This window comes from Protopterus annectens, chromosome 1.part0 (genome assembly GCF_019279795.1).
Source record: "Protopterus annectens isolate FY-2018-M chromosome 1.part0, PAN1.0, whole genome shotgun sequence".
Classification (NCBI taxonomy): domain Eukaryota; kingdom Metazoa; phylum Chordata; order Ceratodontiformes; family Protopteridae; genus Protopterus; species Protopterus annectens.
In genome coordinates, this window is record NC_056725.1 from 1,399,608,947 (window position 1) to 1,399,636,243 (window position 27,297).

Below are 27,297 nucleotides of genomic sequence, written 5' to 3' on the forward strand. Positions count from 1 at the left end.
ACAACCCCCTCGCTTCAGCAGAAACTGGCCAACAAAAAATTGGTCCCTTCCAGCCACTGACAGGCTTCAGAGGGGTAAATACAGGCGCCCAAGGGGCAGAGGACAACCACAAGCTCAGAATAAGCCTCGCCAATGGGGGCACTCAAACCCAGAAGGGAGAAGACAGGTCTCAACTCAACAGAAGGCAAACTCAATGACTTGCACCTCAGCTGGCCAAACAAAGCTCTTTTGTCAGCCCCCTTGGGAAAACTAGCACTATTTGCAGACAACTGGCACATGGTCACAAAGGACAAATGGGTGCTAGACATTTTACGAGGATACAGATTCCACTTTCACACCTTGCCAATAAAAAGAGGAATGCCAAACCTGCCACAAAATCAAAGGGCAGAGGCTCAAAAACAAATTACAGCTCTCATGGCCATGAGAGCCATTCAAAGGGTACCAACTCAAGAGCAAGGCCAAGGATTTTACTCAAGACTCTTCGTAGTACCCAGGAAAGAAAATGCTTGGAGACCAATTCTGGACCTTTCAATTCTAAACACAAGTTCCCAAATTCAAGATGCTAACACTACAGCAGCTACTTCCCATGTTGGCCAAGGAAGCATGGCTGGTAACGTTAGACCTCAAGGAGGCATACCTGCATGTCCCAATCAGACAAAGTTGCCGAAGATACCTCCATTTCATTGCAGGTTCAACCCATTATCAATTCTCTGCACTGCCCTTTGGCTTATCTACTGCGCCCAGAGTATTCACAAAATGCCTGGCACCAGTAATTGCATACTGCAGACAGAGGAATTCAAATATATCCATATCTGGACGACTGCCTCATCCAAGCAGAAAGAAAAGACAGTTTCTCAACATCTGGCTTTTGTGAAGCATCTACTAAATTGCCTGGGGTACACAGTAAACGAAAAGTCAAAACTAGTACCCTCACAAAAAATGACATTCCTGGGTGCTAGCTAGAGCACAATGGCCCAGAAGGCTTATCTTACACCAGACCAGCAATTACACCTCACTCAGTATTTCAAGACCATGGCAACAAAGACCCAATTAACTGCAAGAAAAATTCTGCAGGCTTTGGGCTTCATGGCATCTTGCATTCTGATAATACCATTTGTAAAACTGCATATGAGGAAATTAGTGGTACCTAAAAAGCGTATGGTCTCAACACAGCCACAGCTTGGACACAGTGATCTCTCATTCCCTGCCTTCAACAGGAATTTCTATGGTGGGCACAGGCATGTCACCTCAAGGGTCAACCTTTCATCTTGCCCCCACCCAGGCAAACTATCACAACAGATGCTTCAGACTATGCCTGGGGGGGGCGCACATGGCAGGGCAATGCATTCAAGGCCTATGGACTGCAGAACAAAGAAAACTGCACATAAACCAAAAAGAGATGCTAGCTGTACAGAAAGCTGACAGCCTTCAAGGATCTACTACAGCCAGGACAACTTGCAATAAAGACCGACAACACCACAGTAATGTGGTACATAAACAAACAAGGGGGCACACATTCCTACCCTCTTTGCAGGCAAGCAATAACTTTATGGAACACAGCTCTGGCCTACCAAGTCCAGTTACAGGCTCAATTCCTGCCAGGACAGAAAAGCACATTGGCAGACGACCTAAGCAGAAACATCAAAAGATCCCCACGAGTGGAAGCTAGACCCACAAATATTTACAATGATAACTCAAAGATGGAGTCTACCAGTTTGCCAGTCCTCAAAACTACCAGCTGACCAAATTTTGTACAAGGACATTCCACCATCAAGCTTGGAAAGTGGACGCTCTCTCCTTCAGTTGGGAAAAACCTGACAGCATATGCCATTCCTCCATTACCCCTTCTCAAAGGTTCTTTTGAAGGTCAAAAAGGAGAAACCTCTACTGATTCCCATAGCCCCAGACTGGCCACGCCAGCACTGGTACCCGCTATTGAAGAATATGGCTCACAGCCCACCATGGATATTGCCTCAAATTCCTCGTTTACTCACGCAGCAAGACAAGCAGATTCTACACAGCCAGATCAAAACCTTAAACCTGGCTGCATGGCAAATCAATTAAGCATCCCACCAGCCCCTCTTTCACAAGCAGTACTGGATGTTATTCTAGAGGCCAGGAGGCCAAGCACCAGGAAGGCTTACTCGGACAAATGGAAAAGGCTTTGTACTTGGAACCAAGCTAAAGACCAAGACACAACTCAGCCTCATATGCCTCACATTCTGCAGTATTTAGCTGAGATGTTGCATAAAGGGATTTTCTTCTCTAAAATCCATGCTTCAGCTATTTCAGCTCACTGTGACACTAATCCACCTTTATTTTCCAATCCACTTCTAAGGCAGTTCCTCAGAGGGGCAAAAAACATTAGACCACCTAGAAGAGCCCCTACACCAACATGGGACCTCAACTTAACGCTACCTCACTTTGAACCAGACATTCAGTTCCTATCCTGGAAGACTGCCCTGCTCCTGGCAATAACTTCTGCTAGGAGAGTCTCAGAATTACAGGCACTTGGCAGTGGAACCTTTCCTCATTTTCCATCAAGACAGTTTCTCTACAAACTAATCCTTCCTTCATGCCTAAGGTTTCCAGTATAGCTTTAAATCAAACCATCCACCTACCCACTTTCTTCCCCAATCCACAGAACAAAGGTGAGAAACTCCTGCATTCCTTGGACATTCACAGGCAACCTCGTTACTACTTGGATAAAACTAAGGCTTTCAGAAAAACTGACTTGACTCTTTTTCCTATGCTACAGCTTCTCAAGGGAGGGCCATATCCAAGCAAACCATTTCTAAATGGATAGGCCATTGCATACGATTCTGCTATACCCATCATGGGAAACCAGTTCCTCCTACCATTAGATCACTCTACCAGGGCAACAGCTACCTCAGGAAATTTTAAAAGCTGCAACTTGAGTTCTGTACACACCTTCACCAAACACCATCACTTACTCAAGTCCAGGGCAGGCTTTGCCACTGCAGTTCTGCAGGGCCTAATTGCCTCCACTAATCCTCTATGATGCCTCCACCCTACCTTAGCTTTGGGACTCCACCCAAGTGTGATGACTGCAGCAGGGTAACACGATTAACATAGTACAGTTTTGTACCTACCATAAATGTAGATGTTAGTGTTCACCCTGCTGCAGTCCAGGTTACCCTCCCTCCAGCCCCTCTGATCTACTGCTAAATCTTTGCTATGCCTTTCTGATGTATTTGCTTATAGCTGAAGGAATTTTGTGTTTGTACAATGTTCACACCTTTTTGGTACTAATTTGGATCACCTTTTTGGGGGCACCTGACATCTGGGGCAAGAAAAACTGAAGAAAATGGTGTCTGTTGCAATGTATGTACCCCTGGCGCACTGATGTCAGGGATGAGGCGACAGCAACAGACGTCGGACCAACACTTTGGAAATCCGGCTGACTGCGGGACCGCCTGATGACATAACCCAAGTATGATGACTGCAGCAGGGTGAACACCATCTACATTTATGGTAGGTACAAAACTGTACTTTACCAACCCCCCCCCCCACTAAGAGGGCTAGGCAAGGCACTGATTATGAATCTTCAGATCAGGTTTCAGTTTCTTCTGATTCCTCTTCTGATCAGGAATTCCCTTTTCCACCTTATGAGGATTCTGATGCAGAGGAATCAATCCCATCTGCATCTCCTCCTGAGGATCTCTCTCTTGGAAAGACTTTGCATACTTTAAGGGAACACTTTCACTGGGAGAGTCAGGACTTCTCTGAATCAAGAGGCTTGGGGATTTCTTTCTTGCTCAGCATAGGCCTTTGGCAATACCTCCTGTTGTAGACATTGTTGATGTGTTCTCAGAATCCCGCATGAGCCCCTGATTCCCTGCCTCCAGCTCCTAGTTAGCCAGACAGATATTATTGGGTTCCTGACTCCCACAAATTTCTTTTGAAAAATCCTGCTGCTGATCCTGAGACTATTTCTCAGGGTCCTACGGGTGTAAAGGCTTCTACAGCCAAAAATCCTACCCCTTCTGATAGAGATTCCAGGGTGCTGGATAGATGGGGTATGAAGGTTTATACGTCTGCTACCTTGGCAATCAGGGCATTAGACTGCCAGTTTCATATGCTTAAATATCAACAGCATGTTATGGGCTTACTGAAATAGAAAATGTTTATTTTCTGATTGTGTGGAAAATAGTTACAGGATTTTTTGCATTCAGCAGAACAGCTTGGAAAGCATACTTTTGCAATGTGGTTTTGATTCCTTGGAGGCCTCTTGTAGGGCCATTACTGGATCTGTGATAAGAAGGCATGCCTGGCTCAAGGAGCAAAATCTGCCTGATCATGTTAAAGCTAAATTGTTGGTTGCCCCTTTGCAGCATGATACTCTGGTAAGGCAGAAGAGGTTTTCAAGAAAATGTAAGACAAAGCTAAATCTATGCAAACTGTTAAATTTATTGCAAGTGCAGCCACCCAGGTTCAGTAGGCACTGGCCTACTAAAAATTGGTCCTTTTCTGTGTCCAACAGAGCCAATCGGGGCAAACCCAGGCACTCAAAAGGCTCCAGATATCAATCACAGGGATCTTACAGGCCAAAGCAATGGGGTGCCTCCACCTCAAATCTGTAGGTTACAAAGCACAACCCTACAGTAAGCAGTCTCAATGATTCCCTCTACCATCTGCAAGCACTTATCTTTTGGCAGCCCCCTTGGGGGGGGGCTAGCACTTCATGCTCAAAATTGGCAGTTAATAACCCAGGACACGTGGGTATTAAACATAGTATCCCAGGGGTACATATTTAATTTCCATACTTTGCCAATTCCAAACGGATGACTGGATCTGCCACAAAACCAGTGGGCAGAGACCCAGAAAAAAGTAATGTCCCTCATGGATATGGGGGCTATTCAACTGGTACCAGAAAAGGAAAAAGGACAGATTTTATTCAAGACTGTTCCTGGTACCCAGACAAGACAATTCATGGCGTCCAATACTGGACCTATCAATTCTGAACACATTCTTGAACATTCCAAAATTCAAAATGACTTTACAACAGCTACTGCCTATGCTAGGCAAGAATGCTTGGTTAGTAACTAGACTTGAGGCATACCTACTTATCCCAATAAGGGAATCTTGCAGAAGATACCTCCGCTTCAAAGCAGATTTTTTTGCATTACCAATTCTCTGCACTGCCCTTAGGCTACTGCACCCAGGGTCTTTTACAAAGTGCCTGGCACCAGTAATTGCATTCTGCAGACAAACATTCAAATTTATCCTTATCTGGATGATTCTCATTCAGGCGGAGGACAAGGACACTTCATCTGGCGTTTGTGAAAAGGCTTCTAGCATGCCTAGGGTACACCATAAATGAAATCGCAAATTACATTCCTGGGTGCAAGCTTGGAATACAACTACTCAGATGGCTTGCCTCATGCCAGACTAATACAATTGACAACATACTTCAATCAAATAGCAACAAAAACCCAGTTATCTGCAAGACAAATTCTGCAGGCTTTGGGGTTCATGGCATCCTGCATTCTACAAATTCCATATGCGAGACTGCATATGAGGAAACTTTAATGGTACCTAAAGTTTATGGAGTCAACATTGTCACAGCCTGGAAACAGATTCCCCTCATTCCCTGCCTACAACAGAAGTTTCTTTGGTGGGCAAAGACATGTCACCAAAACAAAGGACTGTTATTCACTCTACCCCCTACCACACACAAACCCTAACTACAGACTCATTAGACTATGCTTGGGGGGCCCTCATGGCAGGGAAATGCATTTAGGGCAAATGGAGCCCAAACCAAGTGCATCTGCATATTGGCCAGAAAGAAATGCTAGCTGTTCAGAATGCTGTGACAGCCTTCAAGGACTTGCTTCATCCAGGACAACTACTGATAGACGGAAAACACCACAGTTATGTGGTACATAAACAAGCAGGGGGTACACATTCCAACCCCCCTTTGCAGACTAGCCATGGCCTTGTGGAACACAGCCTTGACTTGCCAAATACATCTTCAAGCTCAATTCCTGCCAGGAAATCAAAATACTGTCAGACGACCTAAGCAGAAATCTTATGGACCTGCATGAATGGAAGCTGGATCCACAAATCTTCAGCATGTTAACACAGAAATGGGGAAACCTAGACATAGAAACTGTCAGTTGGACCAATTCTGCACAAGAGCTCATCACAATAAAGCATGGAAAGTGGATGCTCTGTCCTTCAACGGGAAAAACCTATCTGTCTTTGCCTTTTCCCCTCTGTTTCTACTCTCCAAGGTCTTACTAAGTCACAGTAAAAAACAAAAATGATTCTAAGTGCTCCGGACTGGCCTCGCCAACACTGGTACCTGCTTCTAAGGAATATGTTGCACCTTCCTCTGTGGTACCTGCCTCAAGCACCTCATCTGTCTCAGCAGAACTATCAAATTCTGCATACTCCACTTCAAACTCTGAATCTTGCAGCATGGCTAATCAACTAATTATTCAAACCACACCTCTCAGTAAACCTGCGATGGATGTCAACCTGCGATGGATGTCATTTTGGAAGCCAGAAGGCCTAGTACTATAAAATCTTATGCTGATAAATGGAAGAGATTCTGTGCTTGGAACCAAGCACAGGCAATACACAGCAAGGCCCAATATTTCTCAGATTTTACAATACTTAACTGAGATGCTTTACTTAACTGAGATGCTTGACAAGGGCCTATCTTTCTTCAATAAAAATTCATGCCTCTGCCATCTCTGCTCATTACAACACAGCCTCCCCTCTTTTCTCATCCACTGTTAAAGCAGTATCTGAGGGGCCAAAAATTTAAGGCCTCCTAGGAGAGCACCACCTCCTGCATGGGACCTCAATTTTTTGCTGGAAACTCCCCCTGTCTCCTTTTGAACCAGCAGCTACTGCGTATATAAAATTTCTATCTTGGAAGACTACTTTTTCTTTTGGCAGTTACTTCAGCTAGAAGGGTTTCGGAACTACAGGCTCTCATGGCAGTGAAGCCTTTCATTTTATTCTACCCGGACAGGGTGGCCCTCAGGACCACCCTTCCTTTATGCCTAAGGTGGTATCCAGTGTGGCTCTTAACCATACCATTCACCTGCCAACTTTTTTCCCAAATCCGCAGAACAAGGGGGAGCGGGTTCTGCATGCATTGGATGTGCACAGACAACTAAGATTCTACTCAACAGGACAAAATCTACTGGTAGCATTTGCTGCAGGAACAGAGGGGAAGGCTATATCAAAGCAGATTATTTCTAAATGGATAAGCCACTGCATTAGTTTCTGCTATTTAAACCATGGTAAACCTGTGCCCAAGGGTATCAGATCCCATTCCACCAGGGCTGCCTCTACTTTAGCCGTTTTTCTCAGAGGGGTCCCAACCAAAGACATTATAGAAGCTGCTACATGGAGCTCTGTTCATACATTCACAAAGCATTATTTACCTTCTCTAAATCTAGGGCAGGCTTTGCCACTGCAGTCCTGCAGGGCCTTATAGCTGCTCCTAATGCTTAATTCCATCCTCCCATCCTTGGCTTTGGGATTCTACCCAAATTTAATGACTGCAACAGTGAAACACTAAACATAGTACAGTCGTGTACACTTACCATAAATGTAGATGTTGGAGTGTATTCACTGTTGCAGTCCAGGTTACCCACCTGCCACCCCCCATTCTATACCTCTTTCCTTCACTATACTCAAAAGCCTTTGTGGCTTATTTGCTTTTAGTTGAAAGTAAATTTTGTTTCTAAAGTGCATTTATATATTTACAGTTTATATATTTTTGCTCCCCATTTGGAGGGCACCTGACATCTGGGACCAGAAAAACTGATTAAAATGGCCTCTGCTGCATGTTTTATATCCCTGACATGACGTCATGGAAGAGGAGACTGCAACTGACGCAGGACCCAAGACTTTGTTATTCAGGCTGACTAAGGGCAACCTGCCAGCAGATTACCCAAATGTAATGACTGCAACAGTAAATACACACCTACATTTATGGTAAGTGTACACAACTGTACTTTCTCTGTGCTTCCCTTTGGCTTATCCACTGCTCCCAGAGTTTTCACAAAATGCCTGGCTCCTGCCATTGCCTTTTGCAGATGCAGAAATATTCAAATGTTCCCCTTAGACTATTCCCTGGTTCAGGCAGACAGGAAAAGCTATTACAGCACCTGACCCTTTGTAAAGGACCTAATGACCTCCCTGGGGTACACTATCATCGAAAAGAAATAAAAACTAGTACCCACACAAAAAATTGTATTCCTGGGAGCAAGCCTGGACACTGCATCCCAAATGGCATTCCTTATTCCAGAAAAACAAGCCTACCTGACAGGCTACTTCTCTCAACTAGCCACAACTAGCCACCAGAATCCAGTTATCAGCAAGGAAAATCCTGCAAGCTCTAGGGTTCATGGCTTCATGCATTCTAATTCCATATGCCAGACTGCATGAGGAAACTACAATGGTACCAAAAAGCCTTTGGTGTCAACACTCAAGACCTGGAAAGTATCATACCAATGATACCTTGTCTAAGGAAAGATTTTCTTTGGTGGGCAGCAGCATGCAACCTTAACAGTGGACTTCCCTTCAAACAGCCCCACAACGCCCAGACCCTCACCACAGACGCATCAAACTATGCATGGGGTGCACACCTGGACGGCAGGTGCATTCAGGGCCATTGGAGCCAAAATCAGATATCTGCACATCAACCAAAATGTTGCTAGCTGTTCAGCATGCCCTGACAGCTTTCAGACCCCTACTCTACCCAGCGCCTCTACTGATCAAAACAGACACCACAGTGATGTGTTGTATCAACAAGCAGGGAGGAACTCCCTCTTATCCTCTCTGCAGGCTCTCCATGACCCTTTGGCACACTGCCTCAGCCATGCAACTACACCTACTAGCACAATTCATGCCAGGCTCCCTAAATGCCAGACAACTTTAGCAGAAATCTGCTAGACCACAGCACCTTCACCCTTGTAACCCAGAAATGGGGGCACCCTGAAGGTGGCTCTCTGCCTCCCACTCCAATCAGCTCAGCAAATTCTGCACCAGAGAACCTCAGCGAGGCCTGGAAAGGTGGCTGCTATATCCTTCTAGTGGGTAAACCTCCATCTGTGCATTTCCACCTCTACCACTCCTTTCAAGGGTTCTGCTCAAAATAAGGGAGGAAAAACTAAGGACAATCCTGATTGCAGACTGGCCGAGCCAGCACTGGTACCCACTGCTGCACAGCCTCACCCCTGCCATCATGGCACCTACTTCAAATCCCAACACTCCTGACCCAGAAGAATGGAGTATTCATGCATCCCCAATTGCAGACCCTCAACCTGGCAGCCTGGCTTATTCTCTGACCTCTCCTCAAACTGCCAGCCTAAGCAAACGTACTACATGTGATACAGGAGGCTAGATGCCCCAACACTAAATTCCTATGCTGACAACTGGAAAAGGTTTTGCACCTGGATCCAGGCTAAGGGAGCCGAAACAGAACAGCCTTCCCTACCTCTCATCCTGGATTACCTAGCAGACCCTACTACACAGGGGTCTATCTTTCTCTTCTATTAAAATTCATGCCTCTGCTATCTCTACTAATTTTAGCACAGAGCCTCCTTTCTTCTCTCACCCTCTCATCAAACAGTTCCTAAGAGGGTCTAACAACTTGAGGCCACCCAGCAGAGCTCCTACCCTAGCTTGGGACCATAACTTTGTGTTGGAAAAGCTCACCAGAGTTAAAATTCCCCTCTCGGAAAACAGCCTTGCTTCTGGCCATCACTTCAGCTAGAAGGGTTTCAGAGCTACTCATGGCTGTAGACCCCTTCATCATTTTCCACGCTGACAGGGTCTCCCTCAGGACTAACCCCCTCCATCCCTAAAGTGGTGTGTAGTGTGGCTCTCAATCAATCCATTCATTTGCTCACCTTTTTCCCTAACCCACAAAGCAAGGGGGAAAGGGATTCTGCACTCTTCAGATGTTAACAGACCGCTCGGATCCTATCTGGATAGGACTAAATCCTTTAGAAAAACTGACCAATTGCTAGTCAGCTTTGCAGCATGGGTAGAGGGCAAGGCCATATCCAAACAATCTCCAAATGAGTAGCACACTGCATCCATTTCTGCTTCAAACAGCATGGAAAACTGACCCCAAAGGGGCTCAAGGAGACATTCCACCAGGGCAACCTTCACCTCTGCAACTTTTCTCAGAGGGGTCCCCACCAGGGACATCCTGGAGGCTGCAACTTGGACTTCTGTTCGTATTTTCACCAAGAATTACCACCTGCCTATCTTCAAATCCAGGGTAGGCTTTGCTACCGCAATCTTGCAGGGCATCCTAGCCAGCCCCCAGTCTTCTTGACTGCCTCCACCCTTTTCAGCTTTGGGAATCAACCAAAGTGTTGACCAACAGTGAAGCACAAAACATAGTACAGTTGTGTACACTTCCCATAAATGTAGATGTTCAATTATATTAACTGTTGCAGTCCTGGTTTCCTTCCTCCATCCCCCTTCTCTCTATCTCTTCCTGTCTCCTTGCAGGGAATTTTTGGTATTTACTTTCTACTGGTGGTGGTCTTCCACTGTAATCTAGCTCCCTATTTGGGAGCTCTTGACAGTTGGGGCAACAAAAACTGATATAATTGCATCGGCTGGCTGATTTTATTTCACTGACGACCTGATGTCAGTCCTGGAGCGATAGCAACAGACGCGGAAATACTAAGCCTCTGGTATTCAAGCCTACTGAGGGCTACCCCTAGCAGGATAGCCCACTTTTATGACTGCAACAGTGAATACACTCCATCTACATTTATGGCAAGTGTACACAACTGTACTTTGTGTATGGGATGTACAAGAAATTTAACATGTTGCACAAATCTCTTGTGCAGCAGTAATTGTAAAGGGGTACGCTTGTCTTCAAATGGGGTTGGTAATTAAGACTTTAGAAGTCTTTGCATAACTACAAAATTCCTCTCTCCTGATAGAGAACTTTTTTAACTTTGCTTTGTGATGGAAATACTACACCAAGAACCGCAGTCTGCTTTGTCGTAATCAGTCACTGTATATGGTCGGTCTTTGATCCTCTGGAGGAATTGGGTTCCTATTTCAACATATTCCCAGCCTGTGGAGTAAGGTAATGGTACAGGTCACTCAGGAAATTAGTCTACTTTGTAAGGCACACCAGGATCATGTGCAGACTTGATTTGGGACTAGAGCCCTTTTAAAAGCTTGTCAAGGGTAGCAAGAACTTAAGTGGGTCCACTTAAATATGCATATGGCTAGGCAACTTTGCCCTATGGGGTTGTCTAGCATTGTTTCTCAATTAGTAACTTGTATCCATCATAGCATACTTCCAACATCAGGCTTGAGCAGTGGATTTAATTAAGCCCAGTATGTGTGCGCACTCCTCTGAATTGTAAGAGGTTTCCATGTATATGAAGCACTGCATTGGCGCACAGGAAGTAGAAGTTGACAAAACATCTGTACACACACGTAATGTGTAAAAAAACAGATGTCCTTCAAGAATGCAACTGCAGTCATAACATATGGGTTGTCCTGCCTCAGGCAGCCCTCGGTCGGCCGGATTCCAAAGTCTGGGTCCGACATCGGCTGATGTTGCATTTCTCTCCGTCAGAGCGGCTGGAGTATATAAGCATCAGCCGACACAATTTTCTTCAGTCTTTCTTGCCGCGTGGTGCCCGAAGCAGAAGCAGTTCGCAAGTGCCGGTCGGTCAGCTCCTGTATTCTTCGAATCCGAAGTCATCAAAAAAGCTAAGTACCCCGTTGGGGACCCTTTCTTGCCTCAGCCGATGTCAGAAATTACTGAAAAGGTTAACAATTGTCTGTTTTGTGGTAAACAAATACCTCATAAGGATTTCCACTCTTACTGTCTTCCTTGCCTTGGCCCAGACCACGACTTCTCGGCCTGTGTCGCCTGTGCTCGCTTCAATAAGCGCACTCAGGCGCCGGGCGGAGTTCGCTGAAGACTTTTTCTGCGAAAAATTTGCTTCTACAATGCCGTTGGAACTTCCGACATCGCAGACTCCCAAGAAACGAAAAGACCGGGACCGACATCCTCAGCCCGCGTCTACCACTCCACGTCAAAACCTACCGCGAGTGCTCCGGTTCCCCCTGAGACTGTTATTCCACCGCTCCAAACCGAAGACACCGCATTACCGACTACTCCGATACCGGATGCCACTCCGCCAGTTATAGATTTTCCTCCGGATACTGAAACAGAGGAAATGCCCGAGACCATTGCTGTAGATAAGGTCACTCCTGCACGTGGCCTCCTATGGCAATGTCTATTAAGGCCTACACATGTGCTAAGGCAGCCAGCAAGACCAAGCACCTTACTGCTAAAGCCTTACCTCAGCCTACTCCTGAGACACAAATCATGACTATGGCCGCAGACTTAATTTCCGTGATTAGAGGTTCACAGGCCCATCCTGAGAGAGGATCCCAGCCTCCTTCTGATAAGAGGCCCCGGGTTGAACCCTCTGACTCTATCCCTTCAGATGAAGATTCTGAGGACTCTGTCCACTCCGATGGCCAGGAAGAGCTCTTCCAGACCTATGAGGACTCTGATGCAGAGGATTCCATCCCCTCGGCCTCCCCTCCTGAGGATATTTCTTTTGGGGAAGTTCCTAATACCATGAGGGAACATTTCAAGTGGCAAGGCCAGGAATATTCCGATTCCAGAAAGCGCCTTCGAACCTTCCTTAAAAAGCCCCAGCACAGGCCCTTGGCTATTCCTCCTGTGCTTGATGTTTTGGATGATCTATATTCTGACTCCAGTGTTACCCCTGATACTCTTCCTCCTGCTCCAGCCAAGCCAGACAGATATTACAGGGTCCCAGAAACACATTCTCATTTATTTAGGGCCCATGCTGTTGATTTAGAAACTATTTCTCAGGGACCTAAAGGTGTTTCAACATCCACCTCTAAAAATCCCTTGCCTTCCAACAGGGAAGCTAGGTCAGAGAGATGGGGGAAAAAGGTCTACACCTCCACTACTTTATCTATGAGAGCCCTCAATTGCCTCTTTCATATGTTACAATATCAGGATTACCTGTTAGATGATTTACAGAAAACATTGGCCTCTCCTGATCCTTTAGACAGGAAGTCTTTGCAGGAAGCTGTACATAATTCTCAGCAAGTCAGCAATCACTTGTGTGGATATGATGCACTGGAAGTTTCATGTAGGGCAGCTATGACAGGGGCGGTCATTCGTAGACATGCATGGTTAAAAGAACAACCTCTACCAGATCATGTTAAGGCAAAACTTCTGGATGCACCCTTGGAAAAGAACAAGCTTTTTGGTGCTAATGCTAAAGATGTGTTAAAGTCCATCGAGGAAAAAGCAAAATCAGTTCAGACGGTGAAAGATTTCCTCCAGGTTCAGCCCCCCAGATTCAGCAGGAATTGGCCTTCAAAAAACTGGTCCTTTCCTAATCCTGAAAGATTTCAAAGGGGTAAAAACAGGCGTGGCCGAGGAAGAGGACAATACAGAGGTCCTTACAGGGGACGACAATGGCAGCCAGCAAACCAAAGTGACACAGGGGTTTCCCCTGCCCCACAGGGACAATCTCAATGACTTTCCTCTACGTCCGCTGACCAAGGAGCAAATAGAAGCTCCCTTGGGCGGAAAATTATCTCTGTTTTCAGACAATTGGCACAGATTGACAAAGGACAAATGGATTTTGGACATTATAGACCAAGGTTACAGGTTCCACTTTCATACCTTACTAAGAAAACAAGGCATGCCAAACCTACCACAAAACCAGAGGCTATCAAGCAAATTTCTCTGCTTGCTCAGATCAAAGCAATAGAAAGAGTTCCACAACAAGAACAAGGCCAGGGGCTCTACTCAAGACTGTTCCTTGTTCCAAGAAAAGAAACTCAATGGAGACAAATACTGGATTTGTCCGCATTAAACACTTTTTTCTCATAGTATCAAAGTTCAAAATGCTGACTCTACAGCAACTCCTTCCCATGCTGGGCAAGGGGTCTTGGCTGATTACTCTGGACCTCAAGGAGGCATACCTGCATGTCCCTATCAGACACAGCTGCAGAAGATACCTCAGATTTCTTGCAGGGCCAGAGCATTATCAATTCTCAGCATTGCCATTTGGCTTATCTACTGCGCCCAGAGTATTCACAAAATGCCTGGCTTCAGTAATTGCTCATTGCAGGCTCCAGGGGATCCAAATTTACCCGTACCTGGACGACTGCCTCAAACGGACGAAAAATTGATTTTGACAAAAAAGTTGAACTGTGTCATACAATTGCTTCAGGCTCTGGGATACACAATTGCTTCAGGCTCTGGGATACACAGTCAACTTCCAAAAGTCCAGACTTCAACCATCCCAGCAAATAACTTTCTTAGGAGCCATCTAGACACAGCCTCTCAAATGGCTTACCTGACAGAAGACGAGCAAGAAAAGTTATTTCAAAGGTTTGGCAAAACTCACCCAGATGACTGCAAGGAGATTCCTACAGGCCCTGGGTTACATGGCATCCTGCATTCTCCTGGTTCCATTAGCAAGACTATACACATGAGAAAGCTTCAGTGGTACCTGAAAAGCCTATGGTCTCAGCACAGCAACAACTTAGAGACAACCATACCGCTCATTCCATGCCTACAAAAGGAATTCCTATGGTGGGCCTCGGTAAGCCAGGCAAACACAGGTATGTCATTCAAAAAACAGACCATGACAACAGACTCCTCAGACCTTGGATGGGGGGCGCACATGGAAGGCAGATGTATACAAGGACAATGGTCTCCAAAGGAAACACATCTGCATATAAACCAAAAGGAAATGCTGGCAGTAATGCATGCCATCGAGGACTTTCGACAACATCTTCAGCAAGGCCATTTACTGATACGGACAGACAACACCACTGTGATGAGGTATATAAACAAGCAAGGGGGCACCCATTCTTACCCCCTTTGCAGACTGACAATGGATCTTTGGGAGAAATCACTGGGCCTAAACATAGTTACAATCCCAGTTTGTCCCAGGCAAAGACAATGTGCTGGCGGACAGCCTAAGCAGGAATTTCATAGATCCACACGAGTGGAGGTTACATCCGAAAATCTTCACACAACTCACCTAGACATGGGGCAGGCCAGAAGTAGACCTATTTGCCTCTCACCTCAACCATCATCTACAAAAATTCTGCTCAAGGACATACCATCCAAAAGCTTGGAAAATAGATGCTCTTTCATTCAACTGGAACTTCCTAAAAATCTATGCATTCCCACCTCTGCCACTGATGACCACAGTATTACTAAAGATCAAAGCAGAGACACCCAAGGGGATCCTAATAGCTCCAGACTGGCCAAGACAACACTGGTACCCACTACTACGGAGCATATGTCACAACAAGAAGTGGGCCCTTCCCCAATGGCCCCTACTTTTGACTCAACACAACTTCAGAACAGTGCATCCAAACCTTCAGACGCTGCAGCTAACCGCCTGGGAGATCCCATGAATAACCTCAATCTATCTCTCTCCAAGGAAGTTCAGTGGATATTAACAGAAGCTCGAAGACCATCCACCAGAAAGGTTTACTTAGCAAAATGGAAGAGATTCGGCATTTGGAATACCAGCAAGGGACATGATGCATCATTATTGAACATCCCACTCATCCTGGAATATTTGGCAGATATGCTACAGAATGGACTCCCATAAAGATACATGCTTCAGCTATTTCCGCTAGATATAACACTGATCCGCCTGTGTTTTCACATCCTTTAAGGCAATTCCTCAGGGGAATCAAGAACATTAAGCCACCAAGAAAGGCTCCAGTGCCAGCTTGGGACCTCAACTTTGTCCTAGAAAAACTGACTACCTCCGTTTGAGCCAGCAGCTTTAGTGGACTTACAATTTCTCTCATGGAAGACAGCTTTCCTGTTGGCAATTACCTCAGCAAGAAGGGTTTTGGGACTACAGGCCCTAATGGCAATACCACCGTTCATAATCTTTCAGAGACAGGGTCTCCTTAAGAACCAACCCTATTTTTATGCCAAAGGTGGTATCTAGGGTTTCTTTAAATCAAGCTATTCACCTGCCTGCTTTCTTCCCCAATCCTGAGAACAAAGGGGAAAGACTGTTGCATACCTTGGACATTCACAGACAACTTCGCTACTACCTGGACAGAACCAAGACCAGTAGGAAGTCTGATCAGCTTTTTGTAGCTTACGCCCCTGCGGTACAAGGAAAAGCAATTTCCAAACAGACTATTTCTAAATGGATTGGACATTGCATCAGATTCTGTTCCTTCCATGGGAAGAAAGTTCCAGCCAATGTCAGGCTACAGCCACCTCTACAGCATTCTTAAGAGGGGTGCCTACAAAAGACATTCTAGAAGCTGCTACATGGAGCTCCGTGCATACATTCTCCAAACGCTACAATCTCCCTTTATACTCCAGATCCAGAGCAGGCTTTGCTTCGGCAGTCCTGCAGGGTTTGATTGCCACACCATCTTTCCTAGAGCATACCTCTTCCCCCAGCTAAGCTATGGTATTCTACCCATATGTTATGACTGCAGTTGCATTCTTGAAGGACATAGTACAGTTTTGTACCTACCATAAATGCAGATGTCCGATAGATATGCAACTGCAGTCGGATTTTCCCTCCTTCCATACCCCTCTATGCCTAGGGTCCACTCCTATCCCTGTTATGGTGTATTTGTTTTATTGCTCATTTATTTGTTTGGAATCCTGTTTTTGTCTTCCAATTTGATTACAGCCTTCCTTGGAGGGCACCTGGCATCTGGGGCAAGAAACACTGAAGAAAATGGCGTCTGCTGATGCTTATGTACTCCAGCCGCTCTGACGTCGGAGAGAAATGCGACATCAGCTGACGTCGGACCCAGACTTTGGAATCAGGCCGACCGAGGGCTGCCTGAGGCAGGACAACCCACATGTTATGACTGCAGTTGCATGTCTATCGGACATCTACATTTATGGTAGGTACAAAACTGTACTTTCTAGTCATTATGGATGATTTTTCAGATTCTAGTATAATTCCTGATTCTCTTCCTCCAGCTCCTTGTAAGCCAGACAGATACTACAGGGTTCCTGATTCCCATAAATTCCTTTTCAAAAACCCTGTTGCTGATCCTGAAACTATTTCTCAGGGTCCCAAGGGTATTAAGGCCTCTTCTGCCAAAAATCCTACTCCTGATAGAGATGCCAGGGCACTGGATAGATGGGGTAAGAAGGTTTACACGTCTGCAACCTTTGGTAATCAGGGCTTTAAAGTGTCCATTTCATATGCTTAAATAGCAGCATATCATGGGACTAATTAAACAGAAAATGATTATCTCTGACTGTGGAAAATTAAAATTTCAGGATTTAGTGCATTCGGCTGAATAAGATGGAAAACCTACTTTGCAATGTGGATTTGATTTCTTGGAAGGCTCTTGCAGGGCTGCTGTGACTGGATCTGTGCTAAGAAGGCATGCTTGGCTCAGAGCAAACTCTGCCTGACCATGTTAAAGCAAAATTGTTGGATGCTCCTTTATAACAGGACAATCTCTTTGGTAATGAGGCTGAATAAGTATTAGAAAGAAGATGAAGCTAAATCTATGCAAACTGTGAAAGATTTCTTACAAGTGCAACCTCCAAGATTTACTAGGCACTGGCCTACTAAGAACTGGTCCTTTCCAGTCCCCTTGAGCCGCTCAAGTCAAATCAAGACATTTCAAAGGCTCCAGGTTTCAGTCACAAGGAACGTTTAGAACAAAACAATGGGGTGCCTCCACTTCCAAATTTGGAAGCAACAAGGCACCTCCCTATGATAAGCAGTCTCCATGACTACTCTCTACCATCACCAAGCACTTGTCACTTGTCCCTTTGGGGGGGAAACTAGCACTTCATGCACGAAATTGGCAACTTATTACCCAGGACAAATAGGTTTTAAATAGTATCCCAGGGATAACAGACTTCCACACGTTGCCAATCCCAAACGGATGGTCAGATCTGCCCCCAAATCAGTGGGCAAAGGCCCAGAAACAAGTTGTCCCCCATGACCATGGGGGCTGTTCAACCAGTACAAAAGAGGAATAGGGGCCAGGTTTCTATTCCAGACTTCCTGGTACCCAGAAAAGACCAATCATGGCGTCCAATTCTGGACTTGTCCACCCTAAACACATTTCTGGATATACCAAAATTCAAGATGCTGACTCCAACAGTTACTACCTATGCTAGGCAAAGATCCCTGGTCGGTAACTCTGCTTACCTGCATATCCCAATCAAGGCATCTTGCAGAAGATACCTCCGCTTCAAAGCAGGCTACTTGCATTACCAGTTCTCTGCACTGCCCTTTGGTTTCTCTACTGCGCCCAGGGTCTTCACAAAGTGCCTGGCACCAGTAATTGAATTTTGCGGGCAAAGAAATATTCAAATATATCCGTACCTGGACGATTGTCTAATTCAGGCAGAAAACAAGGGCATTCTTCTAAAGCATCTGGCATTTGTAAAAAGGGTTCTAACTTGTCTAGGGTACACCATAAATGAAAAGAAATCCCAACTGGTACCCTCTCAAAATATTACATTCCTGGATGCAAGCTTGAATACAACTGCCCAGATGGCTTACCTGATGCCAGAAAAAGCAAATTCAATTGATTTACTTCAAACAGGTGGCCACAAAAACCCTGCTATCTGCAAGACAAATTCTGCAGGCCTTGGAGTACATGGCCTCCTGCATTCTTCTAATTCCATATGCAAGACTGCATATGAGGAAACTTCAGTGGTACTTAAAAAGTTTATGGAGTCAACATTGTCACAGCCTGGAAACAATGATTCCTATTATACCTTGCCTGCAACTAGAGCTTTTATGGTTGGCCGACGCTTGCCACCAAAACAAAGGACTGTCATTCACTCAACCCCTGCCGCCCAAACCCTAACGGACGCGTCCGACTATGCTTGGGGGGCTCATCTGGCAGGGAAAGTGCGTTCAGGGCAAATGGAGCCCAAATCGAATGCACCTACATATCTATCAAAAATATGCTAGCTGTACAGAATACTGACTGTCTTAAAGGACTACCTTCATCCAGGACAACTACTGATAGACAGCACCACAGTTATGTGGTACATCAACAAGCAGGGGGATACACATTCCTTACCCCTTTGCAGACTAGCCATGGCATTGTGGAACATGGCCTTGACCTATCGGATACAACTACAAGCTCAATTCCTGCCAAGAAAGCTAAATACTCTGGCAGACGAACTAAGCAAAAATCTTATGGACCCACAGGAATGGAAACTGGAACCACAAGTTACATGTTGACACGCAAATGGGGAACCCAGACGTAGATCTCTTTGCCTCACGCAAATGGGGAACCCAGACATAGTTCTGGAGTGAGGCAAAGAGATCTCAGTTGGACAAATTCTGGACAGGAATTGATCACAAAAAATGTTTTCAAAGTGGATGCTCCATCTTTCAGATGGAAAAACCCAAGTCCAACAGGACAAACCAAAAATGATTGCTCCAGACTGGCCTCGCCAACATTGGTACCCACTCCTGTGCAATGTCGTACCTTCTTCCGTGGCACCTGCCTCAGACACTTACCTACTGGCTCAGCAGAACTACCAAATTCTGCACACTCTGCTCCAAACTTTGAATCTTGCAGCGTGGCTAATCAACTAATATCACCCTTGGCATCCCTCACCAAACCAGTGATGGATGTCATTTTGGAGGCTAGAAGACCTAGTACTAGAAAATCTTATGCTGACAAATGGAAAAGATTCTGTGCCTGGAGCCAATCACAAGGAATAAAGCACAGCAATGCCCAATATTCCTCAGATTCTGCAATACCTAACTGAGATGCTTCACAAGGGCCTATCTTTTTCTTCTATAAAAGTCCATGCCTCTGCCATTTCGGCTTGTTACAACACAGAACCTCCCCTCTTCTCTCAAACTCTGCTAAAGCAGTATCTGAGGGGCCAAAAATGTAAGACCTCCCGGGAGCGCACCAACTCCTACATGGGACCGCAATTTTGTTTTGGAAAAACTCTCTCCCTCCTTTTGAGCCAGGTGCTACTGCAGACCCAAAATTTCTCTTGGAAAACAGCCTTCCTTTCATCAGTCACTTCAGCTAGGATTTCAGAATTACAGGCTCTTATGGCAGTGGAGCCTTTCATTATTTTTCATCTGGACAGTGTGGCTCTCGGGACCTATCTTTCATGCCCAAGGGTGGTATCCAGTGTGGCTCTTAATCAGACCATTCATCTGCCACCTTTTTTTCCCAATCCACAGAACAAGGGTGAGCGGATTCTGCATTCATTGGATGTACACAGACAACTTAGATTCTACTTAAAACCGGACAAAATCTGGACTATTGGTGGCATTTTCTGTGGGGCAGAGGGAAAGGCTATTTCAAAGCAGACTATTTCCAAATGGATAAGCCATTGTATTTTTCTGTTATGTGCACCATGGTAAACCTATCCCCAAGGGGTATCGGGTCTCATTCCACCAGGGCTGCATCTTCTGCAGCCTTTCTCAGAGGGGTTCCTACCAGAGACATTCTAGAAGCTGCTACCTGGAGCTCAGTTCATACATTCACCAAACATTACCATTTACCTCTCCTCTGAATCCAGAGCTGGCTTTGCCACTGCTGTCCTGCAGGGCCTTATAGCTGCTCCTAATGCTGTATAAATCCATCCTCCCAACCATAGCTTTGGGATTCTACTCAAATGTAATGACCAACAGTGAAACACTAAGAACATAGTACAGTTGTGTACACTTACCATAAATGTAGATGTTTGAGTGTATTTGAAAAATGGGCTGGAGGGTGGGTAACGAGGACTGCAACAGTGAATACACGCAAACATCTACATTTATGGTAAGTGTACACAACTATACTCTCCCCAGTTGGGGGGCACCTGACATCTGGGGCAAGAAAAACTGATGTAATGGCATCTGCTGCATGTTTTATACCCCTGATGACCTGATGTCATGGAAGAAGGGACTGCAACCGACGCAGGACCCAAGATTTTGTTAATCAGGCCGACTGAGGGCAACCTGCCAGCAGATTACCCAAATGCAATGACTGCAACAGTGAATACACTACATCTACATTTATGGTAAGAGTACACAACTGTACTTTTCAGAGCATGTTGCTCATGCGCTGTATGTGTCGAATTGTATACTGAGCTTTTGCTCCCTTTATTCAGTATTGATGGTTGTGCTTTGCTTTTGTGAATTGCTTATCAAATGCGGAAATGGGGGGTGGTTTCAACCCCTCCCGAAAATAAATTCAAAACTGTTGGACATCTGCATGCTGTGCTAACGTCCATGCCCACAGTAGCCATTTTTGAGAGTTTCTCAGTTGGAGGCTGAAGCTCAGACAGCTGAGGAGGCATGTCCTTGGTACATTAGTGATTGCCTTTCCAGTTTAAGTCTTGATGGCAGTGTTGTATATTGGGTCTAGCAAAAAGCCTCAGTCACAGTAAAACTGCTCCTGTTTATCCCATCCACTCTGTCTAGTGGTGCAGTCCTTTGTAGCCTGCCATGTAGTGAGGGCCTCCACATGCAGGTACTACCCTAACACATGGGCCCTTGTGCAGGTTAAACAGGGAGGCACTGAGGGGATTATGAACTGCACAGGTAGGGATCATTAAACCCTAAAGTTAACAACTGAGAAGCCAGAAAGTAACCAGAAATTTGTGTTTGGGAAGGGGTTGCATTTTAAGTACATGCTTGATTAGTATATGTAGGTGCACAGTATATATTTACATTATGCATGCACACAGCTGCACTGATGTTCAAATAGTATGTAACGTGGTACCCACATGGGCGTTTGCTGCAATCTTTCACAAGTAGCTGTTGGAAGATTCCCCTTTACATTTCACTAATCTTATTACTCAACCTGAAAGATGGAGCCTGTCTGACTCTTGTCACTAGTTTTTCATACTTTGATGAAGCTGTTACTTTGGATGTCGAGTAACTAGGCTTTTGAAATGAAGTCAGTTAGCAGTACCTTGCATTTTGTTTTAGTAGTTTTATAGGCTGCACAAATATTTTGAATTCTGTCTTTTGTTAAGCTTACTGTTGCCATATGCCAGTTTACCTCATCTACCACTGAAACAAGTGTGTAATATATCTCTGCCATATTGACTGCGCTGAGAATCTAGCTTGCTGTTCAATTCTAGGTTTCCGACTTGGCTGTCAAAACTTTTGTATGAAGGTGATGGATAATTGAAACTTTTCTTTTTAATACAGCGTATTCAGTATGCCAAGACAGACTCTGACATTATTGCTAAAATGAAAGGCACCTATGTCGAACGAGACAGGAGGGACATTAGAAGAGTCAAAATTCCTGAGCCTCCTGTGAAAAAGACGGTTCCTGGGCCTACTGGGCCAGCAGCACCATCAGCACCTGTTGGGCCTTCTGTTCCAGCATCTGTTCCTGTAAGTATGGTCTTGCTTAATCCTGCACTACCTTTTATTTTATTTAATTTACATTTGTTGACCGGGTTTGTCTGACTGAGCTTAAGATTCCTTTTCTATAATTTGTTACTAATATTAAAGGATTATGCTGTACAAAAAGGTTGTGATGAGCAAGACATGCAATTTATTTAGGTACTGCTATTTGACCGAAAATACCTATTTCATGCTGCTTTGAATAGTGTTGCTAAAATTTCCTTTATTTTACTGGATTCATTAGCCTTACTTTTCCTGTTTTGTATGGCAGTTTTATAGTTTGTAGTTGAAAAAAACTAAAATGCAAACAGGTTATTTTCATTTCTTGTAACAGTACCAGGAAGTAGCTACCTGTGACTTTCAGGTAGGTCTCCCCAAGTACTGACCTGCTTGAAGCGGCCTTAGTTCACTCATTTGCTTGCAGGTTTGTTGTGCATCTGAATAAGAATCATTCCTTTTAAAAATCAGTAAGTGTTTTCACCTGATAAATGGAGTCCGGGTTTTGTAGTACTTAGTTTGCTTACCCAGTGGAGTTCTAGTTTGGGTTAAGGGGGTTGATTGAAAGCAAAACATGTGGAGCACCAGTAGTTCTGTTCAGATAGCAACATGTAACTTTACCTTTAGAAGCATTGCCAAGCTTACCAGGGTGTGCACTGTGTAATATCCCCAGTGAGAGGATATGTTTGCGCTGCTGCTCTGGCATCTGTGCAGACCCTTCATACTGCATACCATCCTTTAGCCCTCACCATTTTTTCAACCATTTCATGGTGGGTCAGTGTTGCAGTATATTACATGTCCGTGCGTTTGGCCGAAGTACCACTATCTAGCCTGAATTCTAGACTTTCAGATGTCCAGTTAACCCATGCAGGGGAAGTCTGTGTGACCACTTGGAAGTTGGGCCATCTGTATCCTCTGTGACCACTGCATCTGCACAATAAGTAGTCCATTTTGTATTTTTTTTAGGTCTCCAATTTTAAGATCGCTTCCCAAGTCAGTAATGTCCCCTGAAAAGGCCATAATGTTTGCTTTGTGGTATCAGTCAGCTAAAGTCTTCACTTTTCTGCTGTAGTGGATCTGTAAGAATTTTTCATTTTTGTTTTCTGTAGAGCATAAGAAAACTCTTAGCCATGAGTCAGTGTGCAGCTGCCCTCATTCATACTTCAGAAAGTGAGGGCGTAGTAAACGTCTCAAAAGATGGCGATATTGACGGCCAGTACTTCTGCAGGCAGAAAGCCTTTGAACTCCTCAGTCCTATGAGGACGTTGGCCCTGGAATGGTGCAGATTTACCACCCTTTGCTTTTAACATGCCCTATTTTGGTATGTCATTTGAGATAGCTGGCATCAGGCACGGTCTAGTAATTTTAATAGCAGTTCATTAAGCTGCCATCACTAGTTTTTTGACTGTTTTTGTCCAGGAGCGGAGAAGTGAGTTTTTTTTAAGGTGAGCCCAGAATGCTGGAACCTGCCTACACTGCAGCTTGTAGGTCTGGCCCATTTAACCTGACTTGGTCCTCTTTTCATACGTTTGTGTTTGCTAGAGCGTATGTGGCAGCAAAACTGGTGTCGCATCTTATGAAGATGAGCTGCTTCTGGCAGTCTCCCTACTTTAGTGACACTGCAGTGATGAATTCTTGTTCTCTGGCTTCCTTTTCCTCTAGACTAAAGTGACTGTTTCCACATTTAGGTGTGCTAGATGTTGAACAGGACTAATCTTACATTAATTCAGGTGTTTAACAGAACCCTTTGAGAGCATTTTGTCAACCTGTCAGTCATGATTTCGATGTCTGGCTGCTTTTGTAGAATAAAGAAATTCAGGCTGCTTGTTAAGACTTTAGTGGCAGGATCTGTTCTCCCTGGTAGCAGCCAGGAAGCAAGAGGTGCTGACAGTTGTCAATGCTACCCGATGATACCTCTGTACAGAGTAGATTTGGGCAAACATTTGCTACTTTAGGATTGTAACTGCCAAACCCATGTGCTCCATTCTTAAGATGACATTCAGGAGATATTTAATGCCACTTTGATGCCGATAATTAGTAAGCACACTTGTGCCTTTGATAGTAAAGACCCATGCATGATGGCCTCCTTGATTATTGGATCACATGTTTTGCTATTTCAGCCATTATCCAGTGACATCAAAGGGGGCACACTGTTAAAATGCACTTCCTAGACAATGCTATCATTTGGCCTTTTTCCATATAGTTAAAGCTGGTTGAAGACAGTTATTCAAATGTGAAGTATTTTGTTCCACAGTGCCAGAAAACAGGAATTACCCCTTATAGCAGTGGCTTTTTATATCCAGAACAGTGTCACTGTGGGTAATTCAAGTAAGAGGACATTTTGAGAAGGGCCATTGGACTGTCAAAGCCTGAAGTAGACATTGGGGCAGGAACAATGGTCACTGTGCCACCTCCTGGTTACCTCAACCCCTACATGTCCTCCAGTTGTAAGGTTATTTAAGTCCAGTGACTAAAACTGCCCACAATTCTACATTGATAAGGGAATTGGCACAGAGTGCAAGATCAAATTCATACCTTGTTTGCTGTTTGAGTCTTTTTTTGTTCCACAAGAACAGAGCTCTCTAAAGAGCCCATGGTAAGATTGTTTGGTGGCAGATTCTTCCGTCAAAAAGGAATCTGTTGCTGATGCCTAGAAATGATTGACCCTGGGATCTGTTTTATATGCATCAGGGAATGGAGTTACCACCAGAAATATTTTAAATGCCATTCCCTTCTGTTCATCTTGGTAGTCCATGTCCAAGGTGACTTATTTAAATAAGTGCTAAAATGGCCATAACTGTATGGGGTTATAGGATGTAACAGCTGGCCAGGATCCAAAAACTTTGCTTTCCATGTTCTCATACTAAAGGTTATAACAGTGTAGGAGAAAATTGATGGTCTGGGTGCTAAACCCTTCAGAGGTTTTCTGTGACATGTGTTTTTGAAGGTTTTCAAGGATGGACTGTTCTGGTGTGTTCTCCATTAAGTTTCTTCAGGTCAAGGGTGGTTATTCCACAGATCTACTTCATTTGGTCTTCAACCTGTGGGAATACAGATCTGTATTGGATCCGAGTTGGCCAAGATTATTAGCATCAGCTCTGAGCTCCATACTCCTCCCCTTACCCATAATGCACCACTGCCTTACATCCCCAGATCTCGTTTGCCACAATTTGTAAATCATGTCCCTAGAGCTCCAGCTAGCAGGGTGATTCTGTTAGCAAGTTTTTCTAAATTTTCTGTTACTTTTAATCGTGTCAGGTTAGTAAAAGTACTTTTTCTCCCCTCCCATCGCTTTGGCGTAGAGTGTAGGTTTGTAGTTGTAGTTTAGAGTAGTTTTCTGTGGTGCCCCTCACCCCCTTAGTCTAGTGTGGTGAGTGGATGTGTTTTGTTAGCCTAAAAGAAAGGTTCATAGGTTCATACTAGGCTATCTGCCCAAGGGCATTTATAAGCCTAGCCCATAGTTATTTGGCTTTCGCCACCCCTTTAGTTTGAATAAAACTATGCCTATTATTTTGCTGTTCCTCTGTCAAGCAGTGACACTGAAGTAATCCCTGGGGTATATCTGCGATCTCCCATCCATTGGTCAAGATTCCTCTTGAACAAGGCCAGCGAGGTGCTCTGCCTCACATGTACCGGGATTTTGTTCCACAGCATAGGGAGTCTCTGGGTGATGAATCTGTCCCTCCAGCACGTTCTATTAATAACCGTGTCAAGGTTTAAGTCTCCCGCCCTTGTGGTTCTGAGGGATCTAGATTTTTTTGAGGTGAAGCATATTCATCAAATCAGGGTTTGACATGGCCTTATATGTCAGGCACAGGTCACCTCTGAGCAAGCGGTATGAGACTGAATAGAGCTGGAGTTCTTTCAGTCGGGCAGCATAAGACATATTTTTGAGACCCTTTATCCTTTTGGTGAGGAACTTTTGGGGCCTTTCCAGCTGCTTCAGGTGTCTGGTCAGATGCATTCCGAATGGGGCATTGTACTCAATCATAGGTCTAATGAGTGAGTACAGGGGGACGATGACCTCCCTTGATCTAGATGTGAATCCCTTCATGATCAGGTGGGCAATGTAGAAGGTTTTCCTAACTACTTTAGCAACATGAGTGTCAAACGAAAGGCTACTGTCAACCTGGGTCCCCAGATCCTTGATGACTTCTTCTGTGCTCAGAGGATTGCCACCTATATGGTAGATGGGGGTAACCTTGTTTTTCCCCGAAGGGTATTACTATGCATTTCTTGGCATTTAACTTTAGGCCATGGCTCTGGCACCAGTCCGTTTCTGTGAGGCCCTTCTGAAGGATATCTGTGTCAGATGTGTTTTCGACTATGGCGCCCAGTTTGCAGTCATCTGCAAACTTTGTCAGCCATAACCCTCCTGCGTTTGCTTGTACTTCAGAAAAGTAGATTCCGAACAAGAGTGGACCCAGGACTGAGCCCTGTGGGCCACCACTTGTGACAGGCTTTGAGTCTGACATGGCTCCAGCAACTCTGACCCTGTGGGTTCTGTCACTTAGCCAGTTTGCAACCCATCTTGTGATGTATGGGTTTACATTCAAGCTGATTCGATTATACCTGAGTGGGGTATTGTGTCGAAGGCCTTTGCCAGGTCAAGGTAGGCTGTATGGACTGCCTTTCCCTCATCAATGGCCTTGGTGACTGTCTCAAAAAAGTCAACCAAGTTTAAAAGGCATGATCTGCCTTTGACAGCCAAACTGGGTTGGATCCAAAGTCTGCAAGTTCCCTATGTCTTTGAGTTCCATTATGATCCTCTCCATGGCTTTGCAGATAAGGCTTGTCAAGCTAATGGGACGGTAATTTCCAGGGTCGGTGGAGGCACCGCCCTTGTGAAGTGGGACCACAGTCGCCGTGCGCCATTACTTGGGTACGTATCCTG

At 44.9% G+C, this 27,297-nt stretch overlaps 1 protein-coding gene across 1 annotated transcript in view; it reads left to right on the plus strand.

The window, feature by feature from the left end:
• The window catches only part of SNRPA (small nuclear ribonucleoprotein polypeptide A), a 526,049-nt gene that overhangs the window by 332,944 nt on the left and 165,808 nt on the right, over positions 1-27,297 (plus strand). Inside the window, exon 4 of the mRNA XM_044067214.1 lies at positions 22,206-22,394. Within this exon, the coding sequence (XP_043923149.1) occupies positions 22,206-22,394 (189 nt within the window). The remainder of the gene's footprint in view (positions 1-22,205; positions 22,395-27,297) is intronic.